Below are 26,601 nucleotides of genomic sequence, written 5' to 3' on the forward strand. Positions count from 1 at the left end.
TTATTCATAGGGAACGTTATGTTCTGACTGGTGGGTCTGGTGCACCTAAGGAATCAGTTTGGTACCCTACTACTTTGAAATGGTTATTACTAGTGTACAATATAATGAGTTAGACTAAATCAAACTATCATTAAACAACACAATCTCAACCCACAACTTCTCTTTTGTGTTTAAGAAAGCTACCTGAATTTAACAAATTATTAGTACAGCCATGGTTTCAAAAAAAATCCTCACTGCACTTCTGTCTCATCTGGACAAGCAAATCACCGTTTGCTTGTGGAATGTGAGCCAATACTACATTGAATGATATATAGAGAAAATATAAAATGTGTATAACATAGGTAAATACTGTAGATATTCAAAGAGAAACTAAGATAAAGACAGTATTTCTGTATATCCTTCAAATTTTCAATTGGAAGTATGGATTGACAGCCATGTCCTTAAAATCATCACAAGGTCGCAGATGGTTTATTCTTTCATGTTACATCTCCAGACATAAATACAAATCTTAAAGGATGCAATGGGCACTTTGTAAATAGAATAAAAACACAAATTTAATATACACAAATATTTAAATATGCTTAAACATACAATTGTATGCACATTTTCAGCAGTTCAATGCAAAACAGAAAAGATCCAAAATGAAATGATAAATGTTAATTTACAGGCAATTCTAAGATGTATTTTTCTCATCTGCCTAACATGAATAGTTAGGGTGTATATGGTAATGTTTAAGACCATGTGATCGGTTTCTCCAGTGAGACTGTGAGGAAATTAGGGATTTGTTTATAACTACAATATGAATGCACCCTTATCCATAAAATTTCAATCTGCCAACCAGGCCAGTACACAGAGGTAAAGAAATATCGCAACAAACCACTGAAAGACAAGCAAAACAATGTACTGTATGTATACTTGCAAATTAGTAGGTTAACTTTGAATAGTTACATTCTATTTCTTTATCCTTTCCCTAAAATTTCAAGCAAACATAAACTGCAAATACAAAATGAGCACCGATTCACAATATATTACACATTTGTAACCGTATAATATACAATTCTGATACTATAATAGTTGACTAAAGAATTCTAAAACTTTGTAATTTATAATAATTCAATAACTCTTATACACGCAACAGTGGTACACCAAATAAATTGGCTGTTTGAAAAAATCCTCTGCACACTTGCAAACTGGGAAAAAAACAAAACAAGACAAAACAAATCAAAACAAACAACACACACCCTCAGCCATTTTTCAAATCCTGTCATTTAAAGATTGCAATTATGGCATGTCTGTGTTATTAGATATTAGATAATATACAGTGGAGAAAAATATGCAAGATACAGGAGAGATTACATGTGTAAGGTTGAGTCAAAATTTTGTGTACGACACTTTGAATGCTCCCAATATTAAAAAATAATTTTAGATGCAGCCATCAATTTGTCAAATGAATACATTTGAGCATTTTTAGTTAGCAATTACTTTTTCACCCATTTGTTATAGAGAGATGAAAGAAAATACAAACAGCTGGCCATATCTATAGTAACATAATCATTTCCATTAAAAAGGATTATTTCAGCATCTATGTGAAATAACATGATTAGAAACCATTAATTTACATTTGATTGTCATTACAAAATATCTATAAATCAAAGTCATCTATAAGGTATAAAAGCAGAACACATACATTTCTAAAAAATACCATCACAAAGAAATCTGAGAATGCCGTATATAATTTGTGGCAAGGCCTTTGAACAGTATGAGACGCCAGTTCACATTATACTTTACTGTGTACATGTTTTGATATATGGCTACATGCCATGCCAAAATCTACAGTTTAAAAGTTCACCAGGTGAACACAATATCCCTAACACCTTTACAATGTAATGCAGTCCATTCGATAGCCCTGAAATTAATGCTGATTTTTTTGAAGCTTATGATGTTCAATTTCTGTTTAGACTGCGTCAGAGGGGCGTTGATTGGAGCCTATGATAATTTTGAAAAATATGGCTGTAAAATTACCATAGAGTTGAAATAACATCCCTGTGACAAAGTGCAGTGTCATTATAGTGTTGAACAACAAATGAACACTACAAGCATCATAAAGGTAGTGTTATGTTGCAGTGCTATTACATTTCTATCCACCGGTGTTTATGAAATGTTATTCACACCACCTGTATATTGGCCACTATGTATTTACATCAGACAGTTTTTGTCTACAGAATGAAAGAGATTAAAGGTATATATTATTATTTGAATTTCAGTCTGTTATTTTCCCCTCACTACGCACCTGCCACATAATGTCTGTACTGGCACTTTTATTGACCCAAACAGCTTCGCCTTAGTTAAAGCTAACATCAAGTTGTTTTTAGGGCAACTGAACAAAAGCAGAAACATTTCTCCTGCAGTGTGACAGAAGTCTGGTGTGGGAAAATATCAGAACTGAATTCAAGTTCAAGCTCTCCCTCTAAGTTTTAACAAGTGTTGAAGAGGCAAACATTGGTGTCTCGCAAACCATTTACAGTAGTCCATTTTGCTCCATTCTGATTTTCACAGAGAAACAGTCATCCATTTTTATCTTCCAAGGATTTTGATGACACATTGTCCTTCATTTTTTCAGTACATTGAAACGTTGAGAACCTAAAAACAAAGTATTTTAGAAAAATAAGAAATTACAAATTAATAATAACTCATGAAAAACAATCTAATGGCACAATATTAGGCTAATAAGTTTTCTTTCCCCACTTGGTGGGTGGGGTTATTCAATATCAACTTTCATTTTGTCAAAAACAAATAAAAAACAGCATTTAGGACTTGTGTATTTGTTAAAACAGTACAGAGTCATCACAAATTAATACAGGATTGAGAGATAACTAGTATTTCAATTTTGTATGTATATAATCTGTAAGTGTATGAAAAGTATTTGGGTTAACAGTGCTTTTATAGACATTTCTATGGAAATTTTGATTGTTTTTTGCCATTAGGGTGGTCTGGGAATCAAATGTAAACACCTTTAAACTAGAGTGACTATTGCTGCTGTCCTCCATGATAGAAAAAGCTATGAATGTTTCAGGGCCACCTTTCTTGCCTATAGATGATGACTTTTTGATACTCAAAAGATGGATTTTTGGTGGAGTATTCCTGTAACTTGTGTTATCCGACTGTAGTTTTCATAATTGTCACCATCATGATAGAATGGAGGGACCTCAAGATAACAGGCCTAAAAAATTATGAACAACAATGGCCACCCATCTACAACACCAATTATAACATTTACATATTAAATTTTAAAAGAAAGAGCGAATAATTAAATGGTATTATAAGAAGTAGTAAATCCTTACTGAATCATCCATGATGGAAGATGGATCAAAGTAGTCTGGCTTTAGTTCGGTTCTTTCTCTGCGATTCTTTGATGCTGGCTGAAAAATAACATCTCAGTCAGAACAAGGCACCATACAATGTAACGGAAATAAGAGAAAAAAGGGTATTGTGACTTAATAGTTTCAAAAAAATGTGAAAAAAATATACAACATTAATTGCAGCAATCAAATGCTGCAAGTTTACTCAGATAGGATGTAATCATTCACTTTTAATGAAGTGTAAATTCTAATATTTGACACTACAGGAAGACAATTATACTACTTGAGTTTCTATGTATACAGTGATCACACACACATTCACATACACTACATGCAGTAAAGCCAATAAAGCATGACTGGACCATAAAGGGTAGCTTATGTTTTGCTGACACTTAAAATGTGGTCGCAGAGCTTGTAACATTTACTATAAATATTTATATAAGGCACTGTCTGTTAGCATTTCTTTTTATAGAAACACAGAATCCAGATTAACATCTCTTAAATTACCAAATCGATGTCCATCGTGTCGAAATCCATGCCCTCATTGATGTCCTCCAAGCGGTCCTCCGATGACATCATCACATCTTCCACTATTGGCTCCTCATCGTCTTCCATGAGTCCCGAGCCTCGGCGACTGAGGAGTACACATAGATATTTTTATTTAGGAGACTGTGCTTCTTCCCCATACTGTCTATTGGCTGGATGTCATATAACAAACTGTTACACTCCCATGCTTTCTTCCACGGTTAAAACTCTAAAAGTACTCTAAATCTTACATTGCTTGCTGCATGTGGTTCCTCATCTTGGCATAGTGCATGCTGACCCGTTCTTGCTGCTGACGGGCCTCAGCTTGTTGCCTCTGCGTCAACATCCAAGTAACCTGGGTACTGTAGGACAATGTGCAGTATTTAACATGACTTCAGAATGCCCGTAGTTTAACAGAAATAGCACCAGATACTGTAAACAGCAGCAATATTTGCAAATATAACTTTCAAGGTAAGGTAAAGGAAAAGGTACAGTCGCTTAAGAAAGTTTTAGATTTTTTAACACATTTGCACACATTTCTAAAAGCAAGTTTTCACTTTGTCATTAAGGGTTATTGAGTGTAGATTGATGGGCAAAAATACAAAATCTCATTCATTTAAAACTAAATGTACAACACAATTAAATGTGCAAAAAGTGAAGGGATCTGAATAGTTTCTGAAGCCACTGTATGTAGACAGGTTTGTGTACTTGTAATCAATGGCAGCCTGGTGGTGATGGTGTGGCTGTTGCTGGGTAGGCACAGGCTGATGGGGATGCTGCTCTGTCGGCAATGTGTATGCGGTCGTGTAGCCGTCTTCTGGCCTCATCTTCTTTGGATCCCTCAGCACAGTAGAGGTGAGGTGGGGCGAATGCATCATCACTGGCGTCTGCACGTTCTGCTCACGGTTCATCCAGACTGCATCGCTACTGCTGCAGCTGTTCTCTTCTGCTAGAGAAAATAATTTGTTAAACTACTTGTATTTTACTTAAGGCATACAGTGGAAAAAAATAATCGGTGCACTGGGCGCTGGCAGGGGATGATGGCAATTAACGTGAAGGAGTTTGCACAGGGGGTTCCAAGAAGAATCAGTGTTCCTTACTGACTGAGACACTTTGTTGAATTGTTTACCTTCAGGCAGTTTCCTTTTGCTAGCAGTGGCTGGCTTGGACTTCTTACTCCTGATGGTGGACCCCCGACTGCTGATCCCACTGATGACAGACATGGTGTCATCATCCCCACCAGCCTGCAGGGAGTTCCTGTAGGAGATGAGGGGCAGCCAGCAGTCTTCTCTCTGCAGGGCCATCTGAAACGTCATGAATCGCTCCAGGTACATGTGACTGTAGAATTCAGAAGGACAACAGTTAGCACCTTTTCAGAGTTCCTCGTCAGCCCTGTGCTCACCACAAACATAAATCATTGCACATTGTTTGCCTCAAACTTACACTGTTCTCTTGTCCTGTCGGATTAGTTTGCTAGAGAACTCGCTCAGGATATCCAAAAACGCTAGATTAAGTGGTGGACTCCCCTCTCCTTGGGGACTAGGTTCTTTAAAAGCAAACTCAATTCCATCCCTAAAACAAAGGGGAAATAATGATTGACCAGCTTTCTTCATTATAACACACACGTCATTGTAAGAGCTGAGTTGCATGCAAAGCTGTTAACCACAAGGTCTTGGATCAGGACTCATACTTACTTGTGTAACATGGCAATGGCCTCTCTGGTCTTCAACTGATCCAAGCCAAAAGTTAATGAGAAGCGTCGGGCAAGCTCTTTAATGCCACAGAAGGATGATGATGAGCGGTCAAAATTGAAGCCAAGTTCAGACAACATCTCATTGAACAACTACAAAAGGAAAACAGCAAAATATTTTATTTCTTTATAGGTCCTCTTACACCTTGGAGACTATTAATTATTAATTAATTAATTATTACTATTCAAGAAAGCCGTGGCCTATTTCAATATTTTGTAATTCAGTCTAAATCAGCCCACATTCTTTTCTGTATTTATCTATCATGAAGACACACTAGAGCAAACTTTTGTAAAAGTGATGCCTCATACATTAACATAAAAGTTCGTAAATTTAGTATATTTTGTTTTAGAACACGTCTAAAATTTGGGAGCACCAAAGTTCTACTGATGCATCTAGAAAAATGAAACAAGACAACAATAAATATGTCATCTTTTTACAAATTACTGAGTCTCCACCTGGGCCAAGAATCTTACCTTTTGCAGGCTCAATATGAGTGTCTTTGCACATTGTACTTTGTCGATTTGTCTCGTTTTACTCATAGTTTCCTTGATGATATCCCCATAGTCGTTGTAATACTATGGAGAAAGGGATGCAATACTTTTAACAAGAAGAGTAGGTCTGGAGGAATTTGTTATAATTAAAAAAGGGTTACAACCTACCCTCATGTACTGTTTAAATATATCTGCTCCAGTGTTAATTTCCACAACATTGTAAATGATTAATTTGCAATAGGCAGCTAGAAGGTTTCTTCGCTTATGCAGAGCCTCAATTTTACTGGCTTCATCATCTTGCTGTCCGTCTGAAAAATACAAAATAATTCAAACATTAAAAAAAAATATATATATTCAACAGTCCATGCCTCACTTTTCAAAATTAAGTGTGGTTGGTTGACACAACAGTGCTTGATTCTGACCTGTGCTGTTGTTGTCATCATCCTGATCAATGAACACTTGATCCAGGATGAAGTCGAGCAGCTCTGCCTGCAAAGAAGAGTCTGGCGTATAGAGCAGAGGCTCCAGTTGTTCCCGGCCTGAAGACATAATTTGATGACTGAAGATCAATAGCAGATCACATAGTATGGTGAAGGCCTGGAATAAACACAAAACCTTAGCATTTATGACAATACTGACCGGCCAAATTTTCAGCTGTAGTGAAGAATGGCCATGTAGAAAAATCAGGGATAAGTGAACAGTCCTGTCAGCATATTCCCACCTGCTCTTTGACTGCAGTGTTGATGCTGTTTAGGTAACGCTGACAAATTAAGGAGAAGGCTCTCATTTGCTTCCTCAAGGTCACCATATCGCCCTAAAAGGAGCAAATGTTCAGTTAGACAGTCTCGTCAGTGAATAAAGTGCAATCCTTTTAAATTAACAAGTTAACAGTTAGGATATCCCAAGTATTGATAGATCATGCAATCATTTGAAAATAGTAATTCGGCAGTCAAAAATAAAGAAATTAATAAATAAAAGATTCATGACCATTAATATGTAAATACCTTTAATGAACTGCCATCAGAAACCTTTGCTAGATGCCACAGGATAATGTAATGTGTGCACTGCATTGCATGAATCACAATCTGGGGGGAGGAAATCAAGGAGATCTGATGAGATGTGATGTTCCACTAAGTGACTGAAACTGCTGAAACTCTACCGCTAGGTCTTTGATACCTGTTCAGGCATATCTCCATTCTGCAGACCTGTGTTGAGTAGCCTGTAGTTGCTGGTGAAGAGATCCCACTTGGAGAGGTCATGTGCACTGGAGGGAGAAAGAAAACCGCGAATAAAATTTGTACATAATAATATAGTTTACATTCATCCAAATGTCATTATTCACAGCTTATCTCATTAAAAAACAACCAAAACTGATGACTATTGAAATCATAGGCACAACTGTGTCATTGCTTTACTTGTGGAAAGCGGTGATCTTCTTGAGTGTAGATAAAACATGGTAGGCATCATCATCATCTGGTTCTTCACCCTGACAAATAAGAGATCCAACCCTTGAAATCCTGGACATCCACCATTGCCTCTGCACCTACGAACATGCTTTAGAACAATCCACATAAACAAACATCATACAGCACCCACCTCTTGCAGGAAGTCCTCCAGGAGTCTACTGAACTTGTCTACAAGCTCATCGAGAAGCTGGGAGCGGGCAATGTCCACGCGGTTGAAGATGGTGAATTCTTCGTTGCAGAGATAGTGGTAGGTGGTAGAGCAGGCCTCCAGGACCTCAGTGTCTGTGTGCTTATCCACCACCTCCCAGATTTGCCGCAGCAAGGCGTCCAAATGCTTGATGAGAACATGAAAGCACGTAACACTGTTTCAGTGGCACTGCATACAATTCTAAGTTGCAAAATTTAGAACCAATGTAAAGATTTGGCAAACCTTTTCTAACCGGCCAGTTGTGTAGATGTCAAGATCAAAGTACTTTGGTATTTGTAGCAAATTGGTCACCTTATCAATATCAACGCAGTACTATGACAAGAAAAGAGAAGCAGTTAGATTGAATGGTGAAGAATCAAACATGCTGTCAAGTAACAATACAAGTTAACTCAGCTGCTGGCTGTAGTGCAGAACATAAGTATACACCTTTGCCAGTAACAGAGGCAATGCAACGGCAAACATCTCTGTGATCCGTGTCCGATCATCCAGCTGTGTTTTCTTCTCCTTTGCAGTCAGGACCTTTTTCACGCACAAAACCCAACGATGTTAACAACATGAAATCATTCAAGAAATAAATTTAATCTTCTCCACGTTGAGCATGACGACCAGACACTCACCCTCTTCCCTGTGCCTCTGCCTACTGGAGGGTGGCATTCACAAGCCTGCCGAATGGCACAGAGCATTATCTCCACCAGAGCCGTCTCCTGGCGATCAGTCAGGGCTTAAAATCACAGACACATAAAGTTACCAACTATGTAATGGTGAGACTTGCCCTGCTAACTACCTGAAGTACCAAAGAAAAAAAAGAGTAGAAAAAATAAAGGTTCCTTTTCCTCATACTGGTGCGGAAAATCTGGGCCAGTAAGTATGTGAGACAGTTGTATCTTACCTTCCTCCCCTGTCATGGGCTCATCTAGCAGCAGGCTAATCATAGTCTCCCAGTCCTTCAGCAGCTCCGACGCACACTCCCACAAGCTATCCACCAAGTAGGCCCCATGTTCATGGAGCTGCATAACATCAAATCGTTAAATGTTATTGTTAATACATTTAAAAATGGAAGCAAATGGCCATTATCTAATCCTGTCTCAAACTAAAATAAGGTTTTAGCACTCAAAACTAGATTGATAGAATTTTTAAGATGAACATTTTTATTATAACAAGCATGAAGTATACATCCAGAAGTGTGACACAAAGGTCTGGTTACCTCACTCTCCAAGAAGAAGAAGACAGTAGTTTTGATAAGGCTGCCGTTAAGGCTTTGCCTGCCCCTCCTGGGTAATCCCTCCTCCTCTGGACCTCGATGACTAAAGAGCCTTCAATCAGCACAATACAAAAGACTGTTAAAAATGTGTGGTGAAGGAAGGTGGAAAAAATGCTTACAAGATTTTGTGATTTCACCGGATCTTCCTATTAGTCTTCATTTATCATAGTTTGCATGCATCATGGTACACAAACACAGGTTATATGTATGTATCGCATGTATTTTGAAGTATAATGGATGCATTATTTAGATACTCTGTTGAAGGATGTCATTTATTTGTTGGATTTGACATACCCCTACCTTGAGTAGATTTCTTGTTTCTACTTTATTTAATCAAATGTGTTTCACAATTAACATGTTTACACAACAACATATTATTTTGTACGTCTGTTTTTGCAGTCAAACAAGGTCACTGCTGCATTCTACTATGACAGTTGTGAATCCAAGCCACCTTCCAAGCTGACAGAGGGTGAGTGTAGTGTAGTGGAGTAGAGGTGGAATATTCCTTTAAGTCCTTCTTCCTCTTTGAGCTAAACTCCCACAGGGTGTTGCCCATGTTAATCTCAGATTTCTGTCCTGCTGAATGCTGTGGTTCTTGACACAGCACAACCCTAATGAAACTCAGGTGAATGAGAGAGCCTTTGTGACTCTATGTCCAACTAATCTGTGAAATTATTCTGTCAGGCTGGTAACTGTCATGAAAATCATGTAATGTGCTGGAAAATCATATTCACTTTCATCAACTGTTTAACTGAACCTTTAAACAATAAAGCACTTACTTCTTAAACAGAAATTCTCCTGCTGAAACAGCAATGGGTCGATGTGCTGAGTAAACCAGGTGATATACACTCTCACAATCCTCTGCTGTCAGGACCTCATCACTACTCCTGTAAGATGAAATGCGCACTTATTTAGTGATAGGCCAGTTTAATGAATCTGAAGATGACCATTTACAATTAGCCTTAAAGGTAAATGTGGAATGGTATGATTAAAACTTTCTCACAGAAGCTTGTAAAAAAATATAAATAGTCTAACAATATATGGTCATATTCTGTCCATTTCAGACTCAGTAACAGTCACCTCAGCAATAAAAAAAAAGGATGACATCTGTGAGCACTAATGGACAAGGGTAATGTCTTTAATTTGTACCAAAATATATTACATTCCAATCTTTAGCGAGATTTGAAGTGTTTGTCATGTTGACTGTATTTGATATTATATACTTAAGAGTCACTTAAGATGTCTTCATAAAAACAAATGATTAAATGCAGAATTCCATTTGAGAGGAGGGTGGGTTACTCACTGTAAGACAAGGGTCAGAAGTTTAATGGCTTGCACTGCAACATCATATTCCTTATCCAGAGTCATAGACACAATGCGGTCCTGTCAATGAGAGTGAGTTCATGTCTCAGATACAGTATCTTAGCTATAGGCTCTCCATACCATTGGTTGTCATATCATGCATTGGTATAATGAAGTTAGAGTTATGATGTTACTCTTTACTTATCTGCATACAAACAGGGAACAAGTGAAAAGCCTGTAACTCTTCAACTGTTTAATAATGCATGCAGAGCATGCATTATTAAACAGTTGAAGCAGCTGCCGCTGGCTCACCTTGAAGCGACTTGTGAAGAGCTCCAATCGAGCACTGAGCTCTCTGTTGTAGTAGAGGCCTTGCAGGGCAGTCAGGCACTTCAGTCGCACCTCACCTTGCTGGAGTCACAGTAGAAATACATAAAATATTTACCATATTTAAATGCCAAGAATCAAGTGTTACTGTGCCATTACCTCCACTAAAACTATTATTATGCAGTCCAATAGACAAAATATAATGATATATGTTAATAAGAGCTCTCCAAAACAATAGATCACTGAGCACCAGTGGTGCTAAGGAACTGGACAAGAGAGAGAAAAGAGGGACATTCTGTCATGTTACTACCCTGTTATTGCATTTAAGAAAAAAGCCTCAGAGTAAAGAGAAATACATAAAGCCTGTATTCTGAAGTGAATCAAGGAAGTTTTGAGTGATAGTGTTGGTTATTTTGATTTAAACTGGGGTTAGAAGTTGCTCTAAATTTTGACAAAACATCTGGACACTTTCACTTTTTTTATTTTAATCACTTCATCAGATTTTCTTAAGTGAGCTGGTTAGGTGAAAACTTCCAACAAACTTCCAATGCACATAAATCAAAGTGAACAATGCCATTTCCTGTGACAGTGCTACTCTAATAACTTTTAAGCACCAAATATGATTAGATTAAAGATCCCCAGAAGTCTCACATAGGTAACTGCAGGCCTGAGATCAGAAAACATCATGCCATGAAAAGACATGCAACGAAGAATTCTGTTAGCTTTAATTTGTTTATACACAACACAGATGCTGTCTGTTAGCTCACCTTGTCATGCATTGTCCAGCCAACATACTTCAGGTAACTGTCATTGAGGAAGGCGTCACTATACAGCTTCATCCACACTCCAATCTCCTCAATACAAATAGCTCGGATTTCAGCAATGGCATCACTGGCGAAGACAAGAAAACTGATTAAATTTGGTCATCAGGCCTATAATGCTGTCTAGTGTAATGTGAAGTTTGATATTTCACACTAAAATTAAACTAAAAACTAAATATGCACTCACAGTAGTGTTGACATTAATTTGACACTAGAGGGGGCCAAAAAGCCAAAAACAAACATTGCAATGGCCCTACTTGTTGAGATGAGACTCAAGTGTTGAGCGCACATAAATGAAATCTCAGTCAACACATGATATGTAAGTCAATCAAGGATTCACATACCGATATCTGTGAACAAACACGCCTTTGAAAATTGCATTCATCATGTTTTCAATTTCATCTTGATTTTCTTGAAGCTGAAAGAAAAAAAAACAGTGTGATACTTTTTTAACAATTTACATGAAAATAACAAAAAACAAAAAATCCCCTTGTTCTGCCCCGTTCAACCCAAAAAACACAAAAACTTAAAAGTATGACTTTCAAAAGGTTTCCCAGGAAGATACATCATTTAGCAATGTTAAAGGTAAGGCTGGAATTATTCTAATCATTTTTCTTTCTTTATTTTTCTTACTTTTTTTCTTTCTTTTTATATTTTCTTATTTTGATTAAATTGAAACCAACAATTTTTTGGTCAGACTCAAGACCACTGGTTCCTTCTGAAGAAGTAAGTCCTTCAAAATGCATTAAACTGGGTCACAAATACTGTATATAGTTTAATCTTAAAAGGCTAAGTAATTTCCTAAAACAAAAGTAAATATTACAGTTGTTGGTGAAGATTTCCATCCCTGGATTAATACACATTTTGTTCAGATTGAGTATTTACAGTGGCAGGACAGCGTATGTGGGACTGACTCAAAAAAAAAAAAAACTGCCCACATTCATCATGATGAAGGAACTTTTCAACCAGTAGTTTAATAGTTTCGGACAAAAATGGAATAAGTTATACGATGCTTTGCCTACACAAGCAACACTTAAGTAGCATAAATTAATCGTTGGTTTTGGTCTTTTAATGGGATTTGTTGACACTCAGAAAAATGTAGAACATCATCAGCCTCATCCATTACAAAGGCTTTAAAGCAGAGACAATGGGCCTCATGTGAGAACATTTTCATATTTTTATCCTAAGCTTCTCTTGATTTACTCATAAATTTCAGTCTGATCACTGACACCTGTTCATGAGGAGGTTTGAGTTGTGATATTTTATCATTGGCATAATCAATGCCCCTAAAAAAAGAACCTTAAGTCCTGCCGTCAGAAATCAGCAAACTAATTTAGCAGTGTCAGTATAGTTGTATTAGAGGACCCAAAACAATTCAAAAATTTTAACGGTGCATCTGCCAACGACATGTCCAAAGAGAAGACGGAATGATTCAACATATGATGAATGATTTCTAAAGCAAAGCATTGTATGACTAATATGGGAAGCAGTCGGTGGGACGAGATGGTCATGGAGTCATTAGACTTGAGAATATTACAATCTACAGCAAGTTATGTTAGACTGCTGGTGCAACAGTGGATGATACATGACAGAAACCTACATAAAGATTCTGAGGCAGCTGCTGGAGTGAGAGAATTTTCCTAACAACTACTGGACTATATAAGTTGCCGAAATATACCAATACAATAAAAATAATTAAGTCGGATTAAGGCATTATGACTTCAAGTCAAATGTCAAATGTTTTTTGACCTGTGGAGACAGGCAGAATATTTGTATGTGACTTGCACAACAGGTGTGGACAGCTTGAGAATTTCATCCATACCTAAGAGGAAATTCAAAATTCTTAAATCACTTGTACATGCCACATACGAACAAATTGGTTTGTATGAGTGCTTCCTGCACAAGGTACACTATATAATTAGATTAGATTAGACACAACTTTATTTAACTGCACACAGTAAGTACCAGTTCCAACTAGATAGTGCAAAGCACATATAAATATATATCAAGGTAAATGAATTTACAGAATGAATAATATACAAATATACTAAATGTACAGTGCAAGTTATGGCAGCTATGATACGTCATCAAGTGAACTATGGTATGCACAGCATGGACCTGCCCAATAGTTGAGGGAAACATTGAATACATCCCAAAATCTTAAAGAGTTGAGAGTGATAGTCATGGTGTAGCTGCAAATGTTAGACAACTTGTTTTTCTTCTCACCTCTTTACGCTTCTGTAACAGGAGCTCCAATCTATCATTGGCCCTTTTAGCAATGACCTTGTTCCTCTCCGCCTCATACTGTCTCTGTGTGTTGTCCATATTGATGCTCAGGTTCAAAGCGACATTCACCAAGGCTGTCATCAATTTCATGGCTGGCAAAGACGACAAAGTTCAACAACAGCTTCCAGACAATAACAGCATGAGCGTGCTGAAAGGCATATATCAGAAATGCAGAATACCAAAGTGCAGATTAAAACTGACCTGCGAGTGTGCTTGTATGTCTAAATGCCCTGACCTGTGAGTCGGACAGGCCAGTGAGCAGGGAGATGACTGTGTCCATCATATACTCATCGTAGATGATGCTGTACTGACATTGACGCACCAGAACAACGATGAAGTCACAGAAGCTTATCCTGAATTTCTTCCACTGTGGCCCTGACAGAGTTAGTGGATAGTCACCGCTGTCCTGTTTGATGATAGCAAAGAGATGATCAGATTCACAGGAGTATCACATTTGTTTCTCCGTTAATTTCCCTTTACATCTGTCACATTTAAAACATGTCTCATGTTGGTTACTTCTTTTATTTTAAAAGAACTGATTTAAATTTAATTTTTAAAATAAACAGCCTGAATCACCTCATCAAACTCCTCTGTCATTTTTCGAATGATCTCGGAGTTCTGCATATGTCTGAACATCTCTCCACTCACAGCACCTATGTGAAGAATCACACAATGTCAGTAAAAAATGTTGCATATTCATTTGCTTTCAGACACTTAACATCATGTCAGATACTTACCTTTACAGCCAGAGCACTGAATAAAGAAGTTGATTAAGTCCAAGAGAGCAACGTCCCTGTCATTTTTGTATGCCTCAATCCAGTCATCAACAACAGACTAGAAGATAAAAGATGACCATGATCATTTATTCATGCATAAAATCCAGATAACATGTTAGAAAAAAAATCTCAGAATATCACAGCATGTTGATGATGTTATCCCAACACCTCATACAACACTTACCCACAGCTCCATTACAGTTTCATCAATATCCAAAAAATGCAACTCACAGCTACCACATCAGTCAAAACACTTTTAGAACCACAAAACAATGAAAAAAAAACATGAGGTGAAACTACAAAACAAGAAATAATCTTTTCACCATACTACCGTGCACTCACCTGTGTGGCACTCTTCCCCATTTTAACCACCTCAAAAAGGGTCATATTCTCCATCCCGTTCTCCTGATGATGGCCATTCACCCAGCCAAGACCAGGGACCCTCCCTGCTCCCCCACCTTTGGCCTTGTCACCAAGCGCCTTCCTCCTTTTTTTGGCTGTCTGTTGAGGAGAAAGATGTTCGATGGAAGATGAAAGTGTAATTTTGCTCCGAGCACAGTGCACAAGCATTAAGTGTGCGTGTAGACTGAATACCTTATCTGGTTGATGGGAATAACTTATATTTTGATCAAGGACAGCTCCTGCATACTATCACACTGTTTCTACTGTGTCAGTCCTGTGATGTACTAGGTTTTATTGCCTTCCACCCAATGCATGCTGGGATTGTCTCAAGTCTCCCTATGACCCTGATTACTCATGGATAGGTATGGAAAATGGATAAATGACAACGTAAGGTTTGAAAAACATACCGTGCCCTTTCCTGCCTTCGCATTTTTGCCTTCAGGATCCTCAAGGTCAGTATCTGAAGACAACTGAGAATCTGCCTCTCTGTGAACAACACAAAGTCATTATAGACTTCAAAAATAACATTTAAGTTCCTAGGGACAGGAAACAAACACGAAGGAAACATTTAAAGACACATTTAATTTGATGATATTTTTCTGTAATTCACTGCTTACTGAGGAAACTGAAACTCTGTGTGCAAATCCTGCGCTGCTATCATTTCTTTAACATTTTCTGGATCTGCTGGAGTAGGTGCCTCTACAGCTCTGGACCACAAGCAAGAAGGTATCTCTTTGACTGCACCTGGAAAATATGACAAAATTGGAAGAGTTCATGAACGACTATGCTGTTACCAGCTGCAATAACTCACAAACAAATGAGAGTACATCTGATATAGGGCTCAGTTTCAAGACCCTATGTACTCTCGACAAAGGGATGAAGAGAACATGTTTGTTTCTATTGTCTGACTGAGCATATCAGGCCCTAAGATGCTCAAGCCTGGCAATTTGCAGCTCAAACACCTCTGTGATGTGAAACCTGTCCATATGCCGTAATAATGACCTTAGAGAGATATTACATTTGGTAAAAGTTAAGACAAAAGAGACGGTATTTGCTGTGGCTTATTTAAGATCGCCTAAGTAATAACTACACTGACAGAAAAGCACTACAACATATATGAGTCATGTACCTGTGAACACAAGAAATCCCTGAACAATCTTTCAACAGCTAGGTGGTGGTTTCCAGTAGTTGCTTGGAAACCACTCAGAAAATAATGCCTGTGTAAGTGACCGAATTTCCCCCATATTCAGACTGCGAAATAATACTCACAAGCGCACCACTTTTTGACATCGTAACTTAACCGTAACTGTAATGTGTGTTTATTCTTAAGGCCAAACAGACACAACTGGTGCATTTCATAGCTTATAAAACATTTGCACAGTCCAAAACGGGAAAGGCGTATATAATAAAATGAATGATGGCTGAATTCCAGTCCTGGTATTGTGAATGTTGGCTCTCTGTCACACTGTCATAGTTTACCGGGACACTTGAACAGAACAGAGCCATTTATGTTATTAGTAAACGGTGCTTTCCCTACTATGTCAAAATGTTTGATGTGAAAAAGGTCTATGCACAGAAAATTAATCATCGACAATTTTGATAAATGAGTACTCATTTAAGTCCATTATCCATCAAAACCACTACACATTTTCTTTTTCCAGCCTCTTAAATGTGAAAATTTGCTGCTTTTCTCTGTTTTAGACAATTGGCAAAACAAAAATACAATCTGAAGATATCATCCTGGGGTCAAGGAAAATGTTAGACATTTTTCAAATTTTTCTGACATTCTGTAGAGGCATCTCAACTGAATAACCGAAGAATAAAATAATAATAGGATGGAGCCCTGCTTTACTCTCACATCTTATTCAGAGCTCTTCTCAACAACCAAGCTTTTGTTACAGGCTTAATGGAGATGCTTTGCTTGGTCACTGCACTTACTCACTTCCACTTTCTATTCATTTTGCACACCTAGAACTCACAGATACTGCTTTTATCTCTAACTGTGAGTCAGATAATTCTAAGCTTGGAAATCAGTTATTTTTGACTCCCAAACTGCACAGCTGGCATAACAGATAACACTGTGTTGTAATTTTTGTCATTCTAGTCTTCTCTGGTGTAATACTACCTAGTGTTGAGGTAATTTAATCAGTTAGATGATGGACTTTATGATGATTGAGGCCATTTTTGACAGTCTGTCATTCATCAAATGAAAATCCAAAACATTTGGTAGTTGATGCATCACATACATGAAAATTTGCATGTTTTACTTTACATTAAACGGTCTAACAGTTTATTGACTGTTGCTCTGAGAAAATATGCAATCTGAAGATATCAGTTTGGAATCTGGTCAGAATTGATGGGAACCCAGCAGAGCTGACAACTTTGGAAAGCACAAAATGAGTGGTGTTTATAAATAGGCCCTGCACCGGTCATGTCCAACACAGAAGGTGCATGGAGCCTGATATGAAGCTCAATTGCCAGGTTTGGGCTAGTAGTACAAAAGAGGCACTTCACAGAAATAACCATTCTTTGATTCTGTATGGTGGCACTGCACATTTTTAATCAAGCATTTTTTTTAAATGAGGGAACTATGGGAGTGGCTTTTTTTGCAGCAGGGCAGTGATAATTAATGAGTGATTAATGACTATTTAAAAAAAAGAAAAAAGAAAAAAAAAATCACACCCTTTTTCTTATTGTTGTAAGGGAATTGTTACATAAAGAATGGGGGATATCAGGATGGTGATACTGTTTAGTGTTAAACTTGGTAGCCACACTCACAAGCAGATGTATCCTAATCCTCTCTTACTGTCAGACCTACAGTGACCTCTTGACCAAAGCTGAACACAAATTGTAATGAGAAAGCAGGCAGGTGGTTTTCAAAGGGCAACACTGGCTTTATGTTACCATTCACCAGGTGGCTGTGTAACAGCTGTACTGAATGACCAACACTAAATCTACAACTTAGTTTTTGCTGACTGACACAAATGACACGGGCAATCCCTGACTCCAAAATGTACTGTAAACATGACATGGTTGTTCTTGCTCTGAACTTCTGAGTCCTAAGACCCTGAAGGGGAATGCATACTTCTCAATTTAACGTTAGCTACTTTCTTGGACAAGTAATGTAGTATTCCCACAAGTATTTATGACAGATCGTTGTGACAGTCAACTCTAACATGACTTCTAATCCAAAACAGGTCGAACCCAAAACGATTCTGACACGCGCAGTTGTATACTTCCGAACTACAAACACCACCACAGATGTTTCCGAGGCTGGTGATTTCTATCCACTCTCATCTCTTCCTGACGTGCCGTCTCTGATACGACGGCCAAGCAGCTCTCAGGCTAATGCGAGTTAATCTTACTGATACGTGATGTTAGCCGAGACATGATCTAGCTACCTGTAGACCCTATCATTGACTACTTTATTCGTACCGAGCTACGAACGTTAAGACTTGGATCCTCTTTAGGATTATGATACATTTATAGCTTCAGATTAGTTGCTAGCTTGGCTAGCTTTACCGTTAGCTGTAGCTGGCTAATGCGAACGCTACTTAACACAAGCAGGAAGCTTAGGTCGCCCTTATTAATCACGTTAATTTTAATTTATTCTGATAAAGTCGCATTTCTATGTTAATGACTTCTGTTCAGACTATTGTCAGTGAGTGGCAAGCTAGCTAGTATAGCAGCATCAATGACAAACTCCCTGGATGTTAACGTTAGCTATCCGCCATTTTACAACTTACCTCGTTTTAAACCAAAGACGGACTAAAACCAAATAATCCAAACGTTGCGGACTTTGCAAAGAGGATGCTTTCTTTAATTTCCTGCACAAACTGTCATTTTGCAAATCTCAAAAATTATAGTTTTATTTGATAGCTAACGGCAGGAAGCTCCTTGGTGGCTAACATAGCAAGGTACAGTTTGTATTTTCGTTGTTATGAATGCAGCACACACACCACCTGTCGGTGGTACCGTGAACTGCTGCTAAGAGGGGCCATATCCTGTCCGTCAGTGCTCTTCTCAAGCTTCTCACTTTTCTCCTGAAGCATCAGTGCTTGACCGATAGTCACTAGACACAATATCTGAGGAATGAACTTGCAGCTTTTAGATCCCAGTTGTATTGATTCACTATGTTGGAAAATACTCCAAGTTAAAAGATTCAAGTATGAAATTCATCCGCATGTCTCTGAGTGCAGAGCTACTGTATCTACCTAAATTACAAATGTATTGGTATATTGCACGTACAGATATATAAACATGTTGAATTTACAGATAATTAAAAATGGGTTAGATGGAAACTTATGACTACAGGACACGTTCTCACACACTGTGGAAAGCATCATTACGTTGTGACAATTGTAACTAGGCTAACTAATAACCTGACTTTCCTTAACCCACCCTGCGTTGCTCATCTTCTCATTTGGCTGGTGGTGACTTATTTTGTCCATGACTGAAGTGAATCCTGACAAGATCAAGGTCCCCTGTTTTTACCTAGTCAGTTTATTGCATGTAAAGAGCAGGATTCCCTCATTCTGTATAATCCTATGAAGTATAGTTAAAAAATTATTTTTGGCAACTAGCACCAATATAAGATAACCTAATACATACTAATTTACATCTTCAAGTCATAGGTTAGTTTCATCACGAGGGTAAACATTTGAACATGAAAGACACATGGCCTGCTGTAACCTGAAACCCTGCATGCAAAAATTGTATTTTTGTTTTGTTCAGAACCAGTCAGTGTTCTATAGGCCAAATGCATGGTTTCGTGCTTCAGCACAAATGATGAAAAGTTTTCCATAGAAATCTTTAGGCTACTAATCCCTACTGATAATAAAAAAAAGCAAGAAATTAACCTCTGTCTTTTTAAACGTTTAATGTTTCATCTCTCTTATTGCTGGGCAAGAAATCCCAACATATGTTCTTCTAAGCCCCCAAATTTTTTACTTTATTATTATTATTCCACTCATTTTTTTGTCACCCGACTCGTCCCACACCGTTTGTCATAGAATCGCCATTCAAACATTAAAATGTGCGGCTCAATCAGGAGGTGATGGGAATTACTTTTCTCAGCGACATGCAATATGTCTCATTTCCAAAATATTCAACATTTTTTCAGCAATTTTTCCCATAGAAATGACTGGACGGGATGTTCAGAGGCTGAGAGTGGGTGACATTACAGATAGGGTGGGAGAAGGTGTTAAGTTGTTCTAAAAAATTTCTTTTTAACTCGTCCTAAGGGCCACAAATTTCACTCTTCACATATCATTTTTTTTTCCAGACTCTGCGATTTGTCTTCTTTCACACAATGCAACTATCTAAGCAAACAGACTTGCCCATTTTTTGCTCCATGAGTGTCTGAGTGACAGGAGTACCATCCAACTGCCTCATAGACTGCAACACAAATTAAGAACAGGATTTCCAGAGAAAAGCAGAAACAACCCCCCTTTTTTTAAACTCGCTGTATCTTCCACATTTGTGACAGCACAAAACATAATAATTTACGTCACTGCATTCAGCAGAGTCCCCATTCTCGCAATATACAAATTTAGGTGACAGGAGTTACAGTCTTTGACTGGTAAGCCAGAATTTAAGAGGTCTCTCTCAGCAGAATCCATGTCTCACCCAGTAGAAATTAAGAAGATTAGACTACTTCTCTGATGTCTGTTGTGTTTGTCTAACATTTGACTCAGCCCTTTTTCACTTCAGATAACTTAACCTACTCCTTCATACGACTTTATGCTTCAGCCTTTTTTTTTAGCAGCCAGCAACGCAGTTTAGTGTCAGCTTCCAGCAATCCCATTGCAGTTTCTTCAGAAATGATCTAGTTTATTTGTGTTTTTGTTCTTTTCTTTTTTTTTTGCCTAGCAACTGGTTCTGATTGGACAAAATGTGATAGTTATGTTCATTGCAATGAATAGGCTAGATATTCTTTCCTCCACCACGTATGTAAATGGAGGGTAACAAAACATTCACTATTGTAGATAATATATATTACAGGGCTGTTGTAACAGCATGAGTTATATGGTACAGTTCATTTTAGTTCATAATCAAGAGTATAGTGTTACTAATAATATTATTACTGGTATAGCTCCAAAGAAAATATTTGCAAGAAATACAAAAAAAAAAAAGAAATGTCTTTAATGTCACTTAAATTTGTTGTAGTTTCTCAGTCACTAGTGTGCAATGAACATAATGATTCCATGATCATTTCTTATTTTTCATTTATTTATTGCTGTATTTGGTTGCTCTGTTCTCTTCACTGGAAGTATTAGTGTTCCAAGATTACTTCTTTGTAAAGGTCATTCCTTGCTACACCAGGTAGACTGGCCTCCAGAGTAGAAAACTCTCATAAATACAACTTGGTATTAATACAGATATCACCAACACTGATGTTAATGTTGGTATTTGTAATGATCACACTGATACTGATTCAAATTTACTGATATTAGCAACGATTATACTGATGTTAACATCGTTGTTAGACGCTGTTGGAGACTCTGTTGGTAGTTCTTAAAAATTGGTTTAGCTGATATTGTGTTTATGAGTTTCATATTCATAAAATTGTTGTTAAATCAAATGACCAGAAACTAATATCTGTACTGTGCTATACTGTGTAGTTACTGGGTCAAATCATTATTAATCATTATAATTCTGATATTTGGAGGTGAAAGGTCACAATGCACACACTCTAGAACAATGTTTGGTTATCAGTTTGGGCTCATCAGCTAATTTCTTCCCCGTAGTGGGTTAATCTTGCCGTACAGTTCTGAAATGGTTTCTTGCTGCAAAACGGCTGTGTCCAAAAGTTGTACAGTGTCAGGCCAAAATGAAACACTTTACAAAGAAGTAATCTTGGAAGAAAAAAATGATCTCTACACCTTTGACAGCTTTGACATTTTATTGTTCCATTAATCATATCTTACAGGTTTTGTAAGCAGTACCGACTTGAAAAGCCACCAACTGTTAGTAATTATGACTACTTCTATAATCCATGTCATATTTCTTTCCTTTATATCAAAATGTATGTATACAGTATGATCCATTCAAAGCCATATCTTCATAGGGGAGTGGAAGTTGTGATGGAAACAGATGTGATGCAGTGCAGTGTCACACGAAAAACTCGAGTCACACATGAAAGGAGAGAGAAGTCTAAAGTTCTGGCAGGCCACACTTGGATAGGGGTTTGATTTTTCTGCTGGTGAGGCTTCATCTACATGAAACTATTGAGGAAACTGTTTACTGTCCCTTCAGGTGTCTCTTCCACAGGCTGTCCCTGACAAAAGGTAGGCACCACGAGGAGATCAGGATCCTTGATCTCGATTTCAATGTCAGAGTGGCTGTGAGAGAGGGACACAAAAATTACAAGGAGATTTTTCTAGGATATTCATTATAACCTCTGCAGCCAGTAGAAAGTAGGAAGTTGCATAAACATCCCTAGAGTGTTAACTGCCAAGTGTTGAAAAAAAAACAAAAAAAAACCCACCAACCTGATTAAGAAGGATGTGGGCTCACTGAAGTACAATACGCTCAAAGGCAAACATCCCATAGTTACAGACATAGAGTATTGGCCTGAAAACAGAAAAACAAAACATTCAAGTCATGATAAATGTCAACGTACACTTCACAACTCTGTCACAGAAAAGGCCCATGTATTATTTTACAGCATCTCTCCCACCTTTCATGTCTGACATTGATCCTGTCCATACATTGACTTTTAATCCCTCCCCTTCAATGGATGGATTCCCAACGTTCAGCGTAGCCAAAAACCTGGCATCATCGGGGATAGCTAGAGGATGCATGGTGCATTGCAATGCTTTTTTCTCACAGCTCTGGTTTTTGCTGTCAATCTCATAGAATATCCCCTGCCAGACGTAGACACGGATTTAAATGTCAAGGCGCAAAACAGTTTCAAGTGAATTGCGAAATGTACTTCAGCTAGAAATCAGTTACCTCTTCAAAAAACATCAGTAGATCCAAACCCATGGAGCTGTTTAAGGGGTGGCTCTCGTTTGATCTGAACCGTAGTCTCTTGCCCATTGAATCGTAAGTGAATGCACCAGATGCCTTTACTTCACCCTTCATGGTAATCTGGCGTCATTCAACAACATACAATCAGAAAGAAAGAGAGAGGCTTTAATGCTGTATTTCCAGCTCCTGTCCTGGTGCTATAAAAGGGCCAAAAAATGGTGACAAAATTGAAAAAAACTTACCACAGCCATGGATCCTGTCATATTGGGTGAATCTGAAACACAACAGCCAGTCAGAGGGTTCATTTGACACATTTTTAATGTAAGCTATGTAGTTTTGTTTAATATTGACTCAAATAGGAAATCTTGCAATCGTGGCAGCTACCAAACACATGGGCAACTCAAATCAAATAATAATAATAAAAAAAGTGATGGGACTACAAATTCTTACGACAAGGCTGATGGTGCTCGGCATGGGCGGTCGCAGTCATGCACACGAAGACGAAGAGCGTAACAGCTGCGTACATTTTCCTGGTCCAGGGGAGTCACAAAACAATGTTCGAGATGGCAAAAAACAACCCTAAGCTCATCTAGCTTTCAGTTAAGTTATTGCTGCTTTTATAGAGCCACGGTTTGGGGCGGTCAAGGCGCATTACGTAAAAAGGCCTTAACAACTGCCCCCTAGACTTCAAACATCAAGCTGTCTAAACAAATTAGTCCCTGTCCCGGCGGGTGGTGACCCAGTAAAAGGATTTTTCTGTCCCTCTTTTCTTTTGTGATTGTGCAGCTGTCTTCGGTTGTTTTCGTGCAATGTTTATCTCATAATTTCGAAAGCATCTTTCAGGGTGTTACATGTAATGCAACTCGCACGTGAGGGAAATAGAGCTATCTCTCAATAACAATTTTTGGCTTTATTTAACTTATATAAACATTATATTAATACTTATATTTAACTTTATATGTAACGGTTTCCCATTTACACTGATGACTGTTCAGAGTCATGTTGGCCTATAGCTACGTTTGAAAATAGTTTGGCCAGACACTGATGCAGCCTGTGTCTCTCAGAAACTGAAGCCTTTCTTCGAACGGTGACTCTTCCCGTACCACATAGGTTACAAAGATACACACTCCTTAGTTAGTTGTTGCTGGCAAGCCAAGGGAACATGCAGAATGTCTGCAGATGCCTAACAACGATTTTAATTTATGAGATTTCAATTTCAGGATGAAGCTTTAATGTCATTTAATCTAATGTTCCTTTTGTCAGAATTCGTTTTTTTCAGGAGTGGAGTCTAAATAAATGGCACCCCTAAGCTTTAGAGAGGACAGTTCCTGGCCTCCGTACAACTTGTGATCTCATGTGCTCCTGTCTTCTTTACAATTCGACAGTATACAACGCTTTTTGAGAACAAAGTGAATACCACGGGAAAAAGTTTTACCATCTGTCAACTGATTCCATAAAGTGCTTTTATTTGCTACAAAGAGAACTTACTACAGAACTGTAGGACCCTTAGGTAAATAAATATGTAGCAGACATCCCTGTATTATCTCTAAAATAAAGTTAATCTTAGCGATGCACTTGGCATTTGGACATCAACGGAGAAAGCACTGTGTCATGTGGACTAAATATTATTACCAGCAACTATGCAAAATGGCATCCAAAGATTAAATCTTATATGCTGAACAGGATTCCTAAGAAAGAAAGAAAGAAAGACAAGACAGACAACAGACAAGACAAGACATATATAATGAAGCAAGACAGCCAGGTTTATGGATAATGTCTCAAAATGTTATAGAGATATAACAGATTTTAACATCCCCCACTCTGAGGCCGTATAGCAGACTGAAGAGTCTTGGTCCGAAGTGGCCCCCCAAAACAACCTTACCCTTTCTTTTATAAAAGCGATCCAAACTAAATAGAAAGCCTGGGGTGTTTATACCAGGGCAACTGCATGAGCCAGGAATGTGTTGTTGTCACAACTCAACTTTGTTGAGCTGTCTTCTTTTGTTCTTCTGCACAACAAATTGTCCCTGTTGTGTCAGTGCTAACAACTCAGTGAACAGCAGTAACTTGTTTATTTCACGTGTCCTGCATCTCTGTTTGCCTGCCATGACCTCTGATGTTTTCACAGTCTATAGCTTATACTATATGATCATATATATATATATATATCATATATATATATATATATATATATATATATATATATATATATATATATATATATAACCTAAATATTGGTACTTTTTTAGGCAGTATAGTTACAGTATAGTCCTATATATGAAAATGCCTAAATGACTCAGAACCATTTTTGTTATAAACACCTGATTCACATGATAGTTCATTTATAATAAGTTGAATATATATGAGAACTGCATTTCAGTATAGCAGTAAATACTGATAATTGAAGAAGTCACAAAATAGGAAGGAAAAGCATAACAAAACTAAAAGGGGTTGCCTGAAACCACAAATGAATGAGACTGAAAATAGACAGAGTAAATTCTGCATGTCATAAGGGAAATTTAACATTACTGTATAAGGAGAGTTTTGGGGGGGAGGAGGTTATGAAAATGAGGGAAGCCCTTCTGTTTATGCTCCTCTTTCCCTTCTACTGGCCACATGATGCCAGTTGAAGTGGAGCTCAGCATTTTCTCTTTCTGTGAGCAAGTTGGCTTTTTTATGAACTGGGATTCACACACTGACCCACAGTTTATTATCTCATATCTCTTTGTATAAGTTCTTATTTTCTCATGTAAAGCACAGTAAGTATGGAAGTAGGTTTTTAAAATATAGCACTTTTGGGCATTTAATCATCATATTACTAGCCAAAACATTATTAGTTAGCAAGTACTTATGCTGTCCTTATTCAGGAAGTCTCATTAAGATCGAGACCTTTTTTTTTTTTTTTTAAACAACTAAGGTCAGAAAACAACATTACAACAAGACAATCCATTCACACAAAGCAGTAAGCACGCGCACAGACACAAATATCATCAAAAATACCAGTACAACTTCAATGTCTCTCACTGCAATTCTGCATAGTAATGGAAACCAATCTTTCCCCATTTCAGAGTTGGAATGAGGAACTTTTCAAGCCAACCTCTCCTGTGATTTGGTATCATGTTTGTCCATTGTCCACTCAATGTCAAACAATTTAACAAATGTTGTTCCAACTTCATATAACTCACCATAGTAAATCGAATAGCAGTGAGGTGAAAGGTGCTCTGTGGTTTAAGGATAGTGCCAGCATTTTGAGCATATAGGATATCTCCATAATCCCATGTAGATAGACTATAGTGGATATAGTGGATTGTATAGTGGATTGTTTTTTTCTGTTATTAAAGGAGAATCAAGCTCTATTATGGTGTAAGAAACCAATCTCAATTTTTAGTGAGGTGTTCAATGTGAATTTAGCATGAAAATTTCCTATCTAATCAAATTCCTAAATCTGTATTAAGTAGATCTGTATTAGATTAAATTTCTCTTGTAAAATACATACGTGTTGTCTTTTTTGGAATTTATAAAAAACCTTAAATTAGTGAAAAATGTCTGTAGGTCATCAGAAGCAGACTATAACCTGGAGAAAGCCTGGTTTGCAGCAGTACACAAGATATTTCCATAAGCATAAAAATAGACGTTGCAATGTTCAGTTGGA

General features: G+C 37.7%; 2 protein-coding genes across 2 annotated transcripts; both read right to left on the minus strand.

Moving 5' to 3' along the window:
• Positions 1-452: 452 nt before the first annotated feature.
• stag2a (stromal antigen 2a) lies at positions 453-18,910 on the minus strand. The gene is made up of 34 exons (XM_040150662.1): positions 18,722-18,910; positions 15,593-15,719; positions 15,383-15,461; positions 14,916-15,074; positions 14,535-14,631; positions 14,374-14,450; positions 13,999-14,203; positions 13,738-13,889; positions 11,856-11,929; positions 11,458-11,581; positions 10,676-10,774; positions 10,365-10,444; positions 9,841-9,948; positions 9,005-9,113; positions 8,690-8,807; positions 8,418-8,521; positions 8,227-8,319; positions 8,023-8,112; positions 7,723-7,926; positions 7,542-7,612; positions 7,303-7,390; positions 7,131-7,211; positions 6,848-6,940; positions 6,549-6,723; positions 6,295-6,434; positions 6,109-6,210; positions 5,579-5,727; positions 5,328-5,456; positions 5,014-5,222; positions 4,593-4,830; positions 4,136-4,246; positions 3,867-3,993; positions 3,342-3,419; positions 453-2,640 (listed from the first exon to the last, which is right to left on the minus strand). The coding sequence occupies exons 2-34, from the start codon at positions 15,634-15,636 to the stop codon at positions 2,617-2,619; spliced, it is 3,831 nt and encodes a 1,276-aa protein (XP_040006596.1). The 5' UTR covers positions 15,637-15,719; positions 18,722-18,910; the 3' UTR covers positions 453-2,616.
• Positions 18,911-21,581: 2,671 nt separating this feature from the next.
• epd (ependymin) lies at positions 21,582-23,786 on the minus strand. Its single transcript, XM_040150827.1, has 6 exons — positions 23,400-23,786; positions 23,192-23,223; positions 22,932-23,069; positions 22,657-22,843; positions 22,469-22,550; positions 21,582-22,318 (listed from the first exon to the last, which is right to left on the minus strand). The coding sequence occupies exons 1-6, from the start codon at positions 23,473-23,475 to the stop codon at positions 22,192-22,194; spliced, it is 642 nt and encodes a 213-aa protein (XP_040006761.1). The 5' UTR covers positions 23,476-23,786; the 3' UTR covers positions 21,582-22,191.
• Positions 23,787-26,601: the final 2,815 nt, after the last annotated feature.

This window comes from Xiphias gladius, chromosome 17, assembly GCF_016859285.1.
Source record: "Xiphias gladius isolate SHS-SW01 ecotype Sanya breed wild chromosome 17, ASM1685928v1, whole genome shotgun sequence".
NCBI lineage: Eukaryota > Metazoa > Chordata > Actinopteri > Istiophoriformes > Xiphiidae > Xiphias > Xiphias gladius.